General features: G+C 41.7%; 1 protein-coding gene across 1 annotated transcript; it reads left to right on the top strand.

Moving 5' to 3' along the window:
• Nucleotides 1-5,070: 5,070 nt before the first annotated feature.
• Nucleotides 5,071-6,414, top strand: LOC308534506 (tubulin alpha-1B chain-like; the record flags this gene model as incomplete). The annotated part of the gene is made up of 1 exon (XM_081113023.1): nt 5,071-6,414. One exon carries the CDS (start codon nt 5,071-5,073, stop codon nt 6,412-6,414), a length of 1,344 nt encoding a protein of 447 aa, XP_080969149.1.
• Between the last annotated feature and the right edge of the window lie 6,568 nt (nt 6,415-12,982).

Raw genomic sequence — 12,982 nt, 5'->3', positions numbered from 1 at the left:
AGTGAAAAAGTGAACCTGGTGTGAGGAGTCCTGTAGGACTGGCACGCTCTGCAGAGAGCGCGTTGGAAGCCTCTGATTGTGGATGTAAACTGTGCGGTTCAGCTTATTTATATGATTTCTCCAGCAGTGGTCAGCTCTTTGGTACAGCTATAGAGAAGACAGATAGTAAGATTCCTCCGTGCTGGGTTTTTCCAGGCAAGCTTAATGTGAAGAGGTGAGGACATCTATAACGGAGAGACAATAATTATAATATTGTGTTTGAACATGGGGTGAATGTGTAGGAAATGGTAACCGTGTCTATTTTATGAATTATCTATGGTATATCTTTTTTCTATTACCATTTATCCCCTCTTCCACCTTCTCTGCCCCCACCCCGGAATCACCACACTGTTGTCCATGTTCTGTGGTATATTTTAAATCCAAGGACTTCCTGCCACTTCTTTTGGTTGGAACTGTCTTCCCCATCAATATGGTGGTAGAATTGTCACTGTAGCAATGTTAGAATAAATAAAGTAATAAACAGAGGTAAATCACAGGCACTCCTCCCCCTCCCCACCCCCATATCAATGGCCTTTTGAAATGGCAAAGCTTGGCTGCTATAGGGTCATGGCCAGGGGGATGCCTGCTGACTGTCGCCAAGAGCACAGGGAAGCATTACTTTGGTAAATTTCCCGCAACCTTCCAGGATCCAGTCCAGGTTGTCTTAGTCTCAGAAATATCTTCCTTTAGCAATGCCGAGCAGCTCCAGCATTCAGATGAGCGTACATTAATCAAGGTCATGAAACAATGCATGTTAATACAACCAGAATATTCATGGATTGATTTCCAAGAGCTATCATTTATATACCTGAATACTAAAGACTGAAAAGCCAGTGCATTTTCTATATAGACTTCCAGGAAACCAAAGGCATTAATCAGAAGCTTGCTTGATGAGCACGGATTTGGATGGAGTAGAGATCTGTGGTATAGCTTGTTCCTGATTCATCTAGCTCTATGACAGGATGAGTTTGTCCCAAAGATAGAAATACTCAACATTCCACATTGATCTCCAATACAATAGGGACATCGTGCTGTGCTGTTGATTGGGGCTCCCTCTCTCCTTGATAGCACTGGTCCATGGTGCCCCTGTGTGCTCCTTTCTCTGTTTCCATGGCTACCCAAACCTCTTACTAATATTCTTTCAATAAAAATCAACTTACAGTCAAGCCAGGCCAGTTTGTGTGTGAAAGATGACTTTGCTTGCTTGTGCTCTTATCCATTGCATGTGATCTTAAAGTTTAGCGCTCAGAGAGCAGTCTTATTTCCCTTATTTCCAATATCTTGAGGAAAATCTATAGGTATCGGTACAATTTCCAAAGCCAAATAATATTCTTCTTTTATTTTTTTAAAATATATTTTATTGATTTCTTACAGAGAGGAAGGGAGAGGGATAGAGAGCTAGAAACATCAATCAGCTGCCTCCTGCACACTCCCTATTGGGGATGTGCCTGCAACCAAGGTACATGCCCTTGACCGGAATCGAACCTGGGACCCTTGAGTCCCCAGGCCGATGCTCTATCCATTGAGCCAGACCAGTTAGGGCTAATATTCTTCTTTTAAAATTTACTTCGTTTTGGCTTATTCACTCCTAATACTTCTTCAGTGTAAATACATTTGTCATAACAAAATATTTTCATTACATATTGAATGAAAACTTGTCATGTAATTTCCAGCTCTGCTTTTTAAACAATAATTTTAGGGTAACATTATCAAATTGCCAATTGGGGATATAAAATCAGGCAAACTAGTTTCTTATTGAAAACCAGTGGATTCTCCAAATAGCATGACCTATTTCCTTTGTCATTGCCCAGCCTTATTAAGCTAATGGTTTTATTGAATTTCTACCCTTCTCATTGGGATTGATTCTATAAACCTGTAGGCACTGAAGACTTATGGGATATAGGTTTCCCCAGTAGCCGAAATTAGAGTGTTTCTGTGAAACTTTTCATAAGCCCAAATGGTGCAAAGCAAGAAAGCAATTACCATTCATTTACATGGAAAAATCTTTGAGTGTTCCCCCAAAATATCCCGCTAAATCAAATATCCTTAATTATGTCCAGTTTTACATTAAGCTAACACCCTTACCAGCTCTCTTGCACTTTCCTGATACCTTAGGACTCACCTTCCTAATGGATGCACAGAATCAACCGAGATAAAGCAGAGGTGCTCACAGACATGGTCAGAGCCCTGGTGGCTTTGAACTGAGATGCTGAGTGTGGCTCCTGAAAAGGAGCTCGGCAGGGCCACTCTCACTGCTCAGGTGTGCACTGCCCCTGTACGCCTCACTGGCAAACGTTGGGCAGAACACTATTTTCACTTTGCCCTTTTACATGAAAGTGAAAATCCTCTTCAGATTTCTTTGGGTCAGCAAAAAGAGGTACTAATGGAGGTCGTTCATGAAGGCAAAGTGGTGTAATGTGAATTTTAAACAAGCAGGGGAGACCTGTATTAGGTGAAAAATAAAAGGAACGATGAAGGCATCATGTGTTACTAGTTGCAGTGTTTCTTAAACATTTAGGCGCACATGACAGTTTTGGTTTCTTTTCACCAGTGGTCCAGCAAATCATACTTAATAAAATTGAAACATTATAAGCCTGATGTAATGAATGCTGTAATACCCAAATACTGTATGAAAATGTAATCTTATTTGTGAATGTCAACAGATATTATAACTTTGCTAATAAAGATAACGAAAATATTGCCAGTGCTTTGAAAAATTACCTTGGCCAAATATTACATTACTGGTATAAATTACCTTGGCCAACTTTAGAAGGTTATATATTAAATGAACTATATATTCTATGTGTTATATATAAAATATTACATTACTGGTATAAACTATTTCTGTAATTTATCACTCTATTATTAGTTAGCTCAATAAACCCTTTTTTATAATGAAGTAAAAGGTACATTTTGGCGAAATGTTATTTATTTTTCACAAGTCATATGTTAATACGACCCCAAATTTCACTAGAATTTTCTTAGCTGTGAGGAGAAACCAAGTTCTTGGAACAATGGCTCCAAGTCAAGAGGGTGTGGCATTGTTAATGAGCAAAATTTGGGAGCCCTGGGAAGAAGGCAGGGAAAGAGGGAGGAGATGGAAGAAAACAGACTTGCAGACTCAGCTCTGCCTGAGGCTGGAAGTTCACCTGAGACAGGAAGTGAGTAATGAAAATGGTCAAGAGACCAAAGGGTAAGTGGGTGGGTCTAGGGAATGCAGAGCAGAAAAGGTGACAAAGGAAATTAGCCAAGTGGTAACTGAAGATACAAAATAGGTGATTTCTTAACTTTTCGGGTCAGAAAACAGAAACTGGAGATATTACTAATAGATATAAATACTACCCAATAATTATCTCTAAAATTGTAACTTTGGCTGCTGTCTGTAGCATTAAATTTTAAGACACTTTATTTTTTTGCTGCACAACCAACTGTATATGCCATGTGTAAATGAAGCCATCCAGTTTCAAATTTTTTATTGCTCCATAGTAATTAAGAGAGGTAAGGCTGAAAGTCCTTTTTTTTTTTTTTTTTTTTTTTATGGGAGTGGGAGAGGGTATTTTGAATAACTCTGACCGAAAAGAGAATTTCATATATTACAGAGAATCAGTAGTCTCTGTCTGGTTCAGATTTTGTTTCTTTAGAGTAGTCTCCATTCTTATTTCTGCTGGGGTTAATTAAAAGTCACTTCAGATATATTTCTTTGCGTCTCAGTGATATAATTACTTCGAATGGGAATTAGTAGTATAATACTCTAAGGATGGGACCATTGGTAACTTCGTAGGGCACAGTCTTGATCAGAAGAGAGAAGAGGAATAGTGACTGAAAGAGAATTAAGGAAACCTTCTTAAAGTACTTAACAGCCTGGGTAAATTGCAGTGAAATGAAACTCTCATTTCAATACCCAGTATTACCTATAGGAAACTTGTAATTGCAAAGTCTTAATCATAAAAGGTTACTACAATAGTGCCACCATGCCCAGCCAGCATGGCTCAATGGTTGAGTGTCGACCTATATGACCCAGGAGGTCACGGTTTGATTCCTGGTCAGGCATATGCCGGGTTGTGGGCTCGATCCCCAGTGTAGGATGTGTAGGAGGCAGCCAGTCAATGATTCTCTCTCATCATTGATGTTTCTATCTCTCTCTCCCTCTCCTTTCCTCTCTGAAATCAATAAAAATATATTTTAAGAAAATAGTGCCACCTGTTAGGCTCCATGTGACCAGGCCAACTGCTCAATCTTGAGAAGATGCTGGTAGGGCAATGAGACCATCATGACTTTGATGCCTCCTATGACTCAGGAACTTTCTTAGGGCATAATGGGACAGTTGGTCACCCTGTGCTGGCCACAGTGAAGTGGAGACATGGATCTTAGTTTCAAGCTTCTTCCACTTTAAGTTTCCTTTTGATCTCTGCTATCTGCCTGTCAAGATGCCCTTGATGAGACTGCTAATAGGAAGCGTTCTTTGTCTCATACTACAGAAGGTCCTCTTAATCTTGAGGAGCTAGAAAACTGGGAATCTGGGCCCGAGGAGCCCCTGGCAGCAGTTGGACACGTTGGTGTGGTTCCCACCTGGCTGTTATTGCTGCATTAACTCCTTCCACCCCTTTATAGCTTCGGGTTAGCAAATGCCCACTGGGGCCAGCACTGCGCTAGGTCCTCTGCACATGTCATTTTGCACGGCAAACTGCAATACAGATACTAAAACTGAGGCTCAAAGAGGACAAGTGAGTTGCTTTGAACTCACAATGCATTTTGGTGATTGAGCTGGTGTTCGAGCGGAGGTCTAATTTCAAACCCAGCTGATGCCCTCATCTCACTGCTGCATCTGTGAGTATCTGTGCAGGCAGAGAGAGGGAGAGAGAAAATGCTAATTTCATTTCCAGGCTGACTGTACCTACAGAAAATCTCCATTTGGCTCTGCTTTCAAGAATGCCCAGCTGTGAGTACGTTACTTACCTCGACTCTTAGCTTGTCGGGAACAATACGGGACCCGCGTCTACTCCTGTTTCCTGCGCTTGCAAACCCGCAGCCATGCGTGAGTGCATCTCCATCCATGTTGGCCAGGCTGGTGTCCAGATCGGCAATGCCTGCTGGGAGCTGTACTGCCTGGAACACGGCATCCGGCCCAATGGCCAGATGCCAAGTGACAAGACCATTGGCGGGGGAGATGACTCCTTCAACACCTTCTTCAGCGAGACAGGCGCTGGCAAGTATGTGCCCAGGGCCGTGTTTGTAGACCTGGAACCCACAGTCATTGACGAAATTCGCACTGGTACCTACCGCCAGCTCTTCCACCCCGAGCAGCTGATCACAGGCAAGGAAGATGCTGCCAATAACTATGCCCGTGGGCATTACACCATTGGCAAGGAGATCATTGACCTCGTCCTGGACCGAATTCGGAAACTGACTGACCAGTGCACAGGCCTTCAGGGCTTCTTGCTTTTCCACAGCTTTGGCGGGGGAACTGGTTCTGGGTTCACCTCCCTGCTGATGGAACATCTCTCCGTCGATTATGGCAAGAAGTCCAAGCTGCAGTTCTCCATCTACCCAGCCCCCCAGGTCTCCACAGCTGTGGTTGAGCCCTACAACTCCATCCTCACCACCCACGCCACTTTGGAGCACTCTGATTGTGCCTTCATCGTTGACAACGAGGCCATCTATGACATCTGTTGTAGAAACCTCGATATTGAGCGCCCAACCTACACTAACCTTAACCGCCTTATTAGCCAGGTTGTGTCCTCCATCACTGCATCCCTCAGGTTTGATGGAGCCCTGAATGTTGATCTGACTGAATTTCAGACCAACCTGGTGCCCTATCCCCGCATCCACTTCCCTCTGGCCACATATGCCCCTGTCATCTCTGCTGAGAAAGCCTACCATGAGCAGCTTTCTGTAGCAGAAATCACCAATGCGTGCTTTGAGCCAGCCAACCAGATGGTGAAATGTGACCCTCGCCGTGGTAAATACATGGCTTGCTGCCTGTTGTACCGTGGTGACGTGGTCCCCAAAGATGTCAATGCTGCCATTGCCAGCATCAAGACCAAGCGCAGCATCCAGTTTGTGGACTGGTGCCCCACTGGCTTCAAAGTTGGCATTAACTACCAGCCTCCCACGGTGGTCCCTGGTGGAGACCTGGCCAAAGTACAGCGAGCTGTGTGCATGCTGAGCAACACCACAGCTATTGCTGAGGCCTGGGCTCGCCTGGACCGCAAGTTTGACCTGATGTACGCCAAGCGTGCCTTTGTCCACTGGTACGTGGGAGAGGGCATGGAGGAAGGAGAGTTTTCTGAGGCCCGTGAGGACATGGCTGCCCTTGAGAAGGATTATGAGGAAGTTGGTATGGATTCTGTTGAAGGAGAGGGTGAGGAATACTAATTCCTTTCAGCCGTGCAACATGTCATACTCAGAACTTCAGGTTCAACAACTGACAAGCATTAAAGCTTTCTAGTTAGATTTTCTTCGCTTTTACTTGCGATCATGTCTGCCCTTTTTTTTTTTCATGTATACCTGTATGATTTCCCCTTCATGTTTAAAAGTAAAGGCATGGAGAAAGAAAAAACAAAAAAAAGAATGCCCAGCTGTGCTCAGCATTTCCCCCGTGCACCTGCTGATCCTCATATTTTGGACAATGTGGTAACCCAATCTGTGTCAGAATAACTGCTCATTCTTGGTTTTAACATCATAATTTAAAAGCTTGTAAAGGCTTCTAAGAGTTACCAGCTGGTCTAAATCTTACCTTGTGTACATGTCTTAGATTTGCACCAAAGGAATACTGTGAGTACCTCGAGGGAGAACCTTGAAGACATAAGCAAACTGTAGTCATGGGAACATCTTGGAGGCAGTTTGTTAGTGAACTGCTGTCCCAGCGACATAAGGCAATGCTATAGCGACTCTGGTAGAAGCAGTTTGGGGATTTGATGGCCACCAGAGAGATTCTCAGGGGGCTTTCTAGAGGGAACAAAAAACATTTGGCTAGCTGCTGGCACATTTGTATTCATTCCACAAATATTTATTGAGCACCCATTATTATACTGTAGGTACAGTAGAGAAAGCAGAAGAAAAGATAAAAGATTTTTAAAAAGTCCCTGAAGCCCTGGCTGGTTTGGCTCGGTGGATAGAGTGCCAGCTTGTGGACTCAAGGGTCCCAGGTTCGATTCCGGTCAAGGGCATGTACCTTGGTTGCGGGCACATCCCCAGTAGGGAGTGTGCAGGAGGCAGCTGATCCATGTTTCTCTCTCATCGATGTTTCTGACTCTCTATCCCTCTCCTTTCCTCTCTATAAAAATTCAATAAAATATATTTTTAAAAAGCCCCTGAAGTTACTGAGCTTTCATTCTGGTGTGGGAGATAGATAATAAAACAAGTACAAAGGTATTTTCAGACAGCAGAGTACAAAGCACCAAGTACTTCTAATTAAATCTTTAATTGTGATCGATTAAATTTATTGCAAGAACCCTTTAGGTTGATAGGTCCAATGGTTTATTTCACAATAAATGTGAAGATTTCTTTGTGAAAAGAACTAACAGTATGATTAAGTGCAAAACTGGCTAGTACTGATTCTAAGAGCCATGACATTTCAGATAAAACCAATGTTTTCCATGGTTGACAGTTTAGAAGCATCCTCAGACAGGTTTCAAATGTCACCCACAATTTCTTAAATCGGCTTACCACTTGTTCACTTTCTTTGGTGTCTCATGCCTTAGAAGGGAGTGGGAGGTGAGAGGAGGAGGGTGATGTTATTATGTGCTGTTCCCTGTGGGCTGCTTGTATATAAAACTGGCATGCTAAAATCGTTAGAATGGTGCTTGTTGTGTCTAACTGGGATGGCAGTGGTATTTTGTTTTATTTTGGAAAACATAGAAAGGAAGATCCCCAGATATTAGTGCCTTGATTGTCCAAACCATTTAATGGAAACCATGATACTGCTCTGAGAGATGAAAAAACCCTTACAGGAGTGAAACATTTGTCACTCTAGCTCAATTAGAGCAGGGTAAGGGCCTGAACGTAACTCACTTTCTTTTGATAATTTTGTACAGATAACTTTTCTGAAATATGTAAATTGAAAGAATGATTACAGAAAAGGAATGCTGCCTAAAATGTTAGAAAGGGACTCAACTCTTCAGAGTTAAGGAGATTAACCTGGTGTTTAAGAGTACTTGGTGGAAGTAAAATCATTCTTTTAGGTGAGATGTCACCAGCATTGAGTAGAAACTGTTCATATACAGATGATTTTCTTTCTCTAGATCAGGGGTGGGGAATGTCTGGCCTGAAGATCGTATAAGGCCCGCCAAATAATTTGGTCTGGCTCTGCCAAGGAATTAGGGGTGAGTTAATTAAATATTTGACCAAATACAGCAGGCTGATTTTTAAGTTGATAATTTTGTATGGCCCTCAAATGATGTTATAAATATCCAAATGGCCCTTGGCAGAAAAAAAGGTTCACCATCCCTGCTCTAGGTGGGAGTCCTCTGTTAATCAAATCTGCATTTTGATATTTTAATTGTTTTTGTATGTGTGCCACCTGCAAAAGCTTCTCCCTTTCTAATCATCTTGGGGGGGCAAATAATTTTGCCAGTCAAATGATAATTTATTTGAAAAGGCATGAAGAAAAATTTAGAAAATAGAAAGCTAGATACCAATTTTACACAATTAGCAAATTGATTTTTATGATGTTCAAATTGATGTCAGACAAAAAGAATTTCCTTTTCCTTATGAAAGAATTTACAAATCAGAGAAAACATACCATTCAGTCAAGTATGGTCTGGTGAGTGTATCATTATCTTTTATATAATAAACTCCCAAAGGCATATGGGAAATAACTTCACACACATTTTCTATTCCTACTGGGCTGAAGCAATTAACCTGGAAATTTTGTTGTTGTTGTTGTTTTTAAGGATTGGCTTTCAAACAGTTGCCACTTCACAGACTGGTTTATAGGTTGTTTTTTTCTTTTAAATATTTTTATTGATTTCAGAGAGGAAGGCAGAGAGAGAGAGGGAGAAAGAGAGAGAGAGACAGAGAGAGAGAAACATCAACGATGAGAGAGAATCACTGATCGGCTGCCTCCTGCATGAGATCAAGCCCATAACCCAGGAATGTGCCCTGAGCAGGAATTGAACCATGACCTCCTGGTTCATAGGTCGACACTCAGCCACTGAGCCACGCTGGCCAAACCCAAGGATACTTTTAAAAAATTGATTTTAGAGAGAGAGGAAGGGAGAAGGAAAGAGAGAGAGAGAGAGAGAGAGAGAGAGAGAGAAACATTGATATGAGAGAGAAACATTGATAAATTGCCTTCCACAAGTGCCCCCACCAGGGATTGAACCCACAGCCTGGCTATGTGCCCTGACCAGGAATTGAACCCTCTACCTTTTGGTGCACAGGACAATGCACTAACCAACTGAACCACACCTGCCAGGGCTATGTTATTTTTGGAAGAATCTACAGATTTCTACTGGTGAGCTATTACACATCAACATGCTATTCTATCTTTTCTGGGCTTCTTTTATGTTTTTAGGATTTGTAAGACTATTTTTAGGACTCTCAAGTTTGAAAACCATTAAAGATGTATTTAAAGATACATTTACAAGAGTATAGTGAAGATTTGGAAACCATCCACATGTCCAATAACAGAGGAATAATTAAATAAATTGAAAATAGTTTGGTGTATGCATTAATAGAAAGTTGTATCAATAAAATTATACTTTTAAAGAATCTTCAATGACATAAGAAAATCTTATTATCATATTACAGAATTAACAAGAGATTACAGGGATTTAAGCTGTCTTTATTATATATATTTTGGGTATGTTCCAAATTTTCTAAAATGAACATGTTTTATTTTTATAACTGTTTTTTTTTTTTTTTCCTTTTAAGAATTTGTTGGAAGCAAGTAAGTTAAGCATTTGCCATCTGACTGTACAGGAACATCGGGAAACCAGTTTCTGACTCAGCGGATGAGCTCATCAAACAAGAAACAGTAATTCAGATGTAAATTTCCTAGCTAAACGCTGCCTGAACCATCTGCTGGGACTCCTCACAGTTTTTCAGGCCACCTGACTCACTAAGCATGAGTAAATGTAATTTCACATGTTCGCTTTTTCATGTCACAAATATTTAATGTTTAATCTGCCTCTATACAGAGCACTCTATTAGAACCGTTAAAGATAAAGGGATGAGTCAAATAGTCTTGGCCCTGAGAGGACTTAGCATGGCATGGCAAGGATTTGCCTGACTTTCAGGCCCACTCTCTGTGCCAAGTTTTAGTTCTCCTGTGCTCCAGTCACCCGAGACAATTTTTAAAAAAATATATTTTTATTGATTTCAGAGAGGAAGAGCGATAGAAACATCAATGATGAGAGAGAATCATTGATTGGCTGCCTCCTGCCTGCCCCCCACTGGGGATCAAGCCCGCAACCCAGGCATGTGCCCTTGACTGGAATTGAACCCAGGGCCCTTCAGTCTACAGGGTGATGCTCTATCCACTGAGCCAAACCAGCCAGGGCACCTGAGACTATTTTCATTTTTACCATAGCTAATAGAATAATGTGAAGTTTGTGCTCATTGTCCTATATGGGGGAAGGGAGAAAGGAGGTTACAATTTTAGCTTCTAGAATTAAGGTTTTATGACTAATAACAGCCAACATTTATTGAGCAGCGGCTATGTGCCAGACATCACATTTCATTATTGCAACAACTCTCAAGCAGGTACTCTTATCATCCTTTTGCGCACGAGACACTGGGCTTCAGAAAGATTTACTGACACCTTCAAAGTGTCCAGACTCCAACCCTGACCATGGGTCTCAGAAGACCATGCTCCCAACCACCAAGCGATATTGCATCCCCAGTGCTGGCACCGGAAGGGATCACTTCTGTACCCTCCTGTTCACCGGGCAGCTGTGAGTCATGAATGAGCTGTGACTCAGGAGCCAGGTTTCCACTGGCTTCTTGAGGTGGGAAAGGGGAGGGACTGGGGCTGGCTGAACTGAGGTTCTGGCTTTGTCCTGAGGGGATCAGTTTCTCTGGGGATGAGATATGGGCAAGGAGGAGAAAATGTGAGGGTTTTGTGAGGAAATAATGAGCAAATCCCAGGTTGTAACTTGTGAGATGGGTCCTCCCCACAAGTCCCATCTATCTCTAGGGACTCCTTGTCTTCATCCTGTTTGACTCCCTCCCCCAACACGCTCATTGCAAAATATTGATCGAGAGCATTGTGTGGAATGGGAAGGTGTGGAAGGGTTTTAAGCAGCAGACTTTAAATGTTTCCATTTAAACACAATCCCTCTGGCAGGCTGGGAGGAAGGTGGCTCAAGATTTCTGATAACCAACTCCTTTTCCATCCTCTGTGATTCAGGGGTGAGGTGAGAGAGAAAGCGTTTAATACTTCCTCCTGTCTACTGACCCATTTGTCCAAGTTCCAAGATTTCCCAGAATGCTTCTCTCCCTGCTCACTTCAGCAGCTCATCTGACTCATTCTGGAATCCCAGCCAACTTTTCCTTTATTGTGCCCCATGAAGGCCCCTTAGGACCTTGACAGAGGGATCAGTACAAAGGTAAGCCATGCATTTGTAGTGATGTGTCACGGGGAATATCCTGTATCCGTTCTAATAATGCACGGGAGCATTTTGGTGCATAGCTCTTCAATGGAGGCAAGGGTGGGTGGTTTACCCATTGGCTAACCATGGAGACATTTTTTTTTCTTTCTTTTGGAAGATGTTTCTCTATCTTATTGGTGACTCCTCAGCATAAACACAGCAATAACGAGAAAAGTTAACGAACACGTGTTAACTTTCCTCATGCCCTTCACCATTTCAAGCACTTGAGTCATATAATTCTCATTTTCTTCTTCTGAAGTAGGTGTTATTATTGCTCCATTTTACAGAGAAAGAAATGGAGGCCCAGAGAGGTTAAATAACTTGCCCAAAGACCACTTGATCATTATGTCATGTGAAGAATATGTCAATGTCAGGTAAATTTAAAAATAAATAAATAAATAAATAAATAAACATATGTAGTGGTAAGAATAGTTAACATGTGATCTCCCTCCTAACAGATTTTTACTGCACAGTACGTATTGTTATCTATGTTGAATTTATTCATCTTGCATAACTAACATTTTATACTTATTGCCTAGCAACTTCCCACTTCCCCTGCCCTCTTCAGCCCCTGGCAATCACAATTTTATTTTTTGCTTCCAGGAGTATGATATTTGAGCTTCCTCATATAGTGGATTCATGCAACCCACGTTGTTGCATATTACAGGATTTCCTTCCTTTTTTAAGGCTGAATAATATTCCATTGTATGTATGTGTCACATTTTAATAATCCACTCATTTGTTGATGGACATTTAAATTGTTTCCAGGGTTGGTTACTATAAATGGTGCTGCAGTAAACGTATCAGTGCTACTATCTCTGTAAGATCCTGATTTGACCAACAGACATGAAAAGATGCTCAACATCACGAATCATCATATAAATGCAAATCAAACCACAGTGAAATGTCACCTCCCACCTATTAGATTGGCTATTATCAAACAAAAACAGAAACAAACAAAAAAAAATTCCAAAAGACAAGTGTAGGAGAGGCTATGGAGAAACTGGAACCATCATGCACTGTTGGTGGGAACACAAAATGATGCAGCCACTGTGGAAAACAGTATGGAGGTTCCTCAAAAAATAAAGAAGAGGACTACCATATGACCCAGTAATCCCACTTCTGGCTGTTTGTTCCAGCAGGCTATTTTAAGGTGTGTTTAATTCTGTACAACTCTAGATTGCTTTAACCATCTGGGTGGAGTTATTTCAGATTTTCTCACCCCATTTCCTTTTATGAAAAACAGCATATACAAAACAGAGGACTCAGAAGGTCTTTAGTTACAGAATAAGAACGAACCATGCCGAAGTTAAATTTAAATGTTGTGTTAAAATGCCGGATGACCCTGG

Source organism: Myotis nattereri, assembly GCF_964212035.1.
Source record: "Myotis nattereri genome assembly, chromosome: 18".
In the NCBI taxonomy this organism is placed as follows: Eukaryota; Metazoa; Chordata; class Mammalia; order Chiroptera; family Vespertilionidae; genus Myotis; species Myotis nattereri.
Note: the sequence above shows the minus strand (reverse complement) of the source record. Positions and strands in the feature narration are given on the sequence as shown.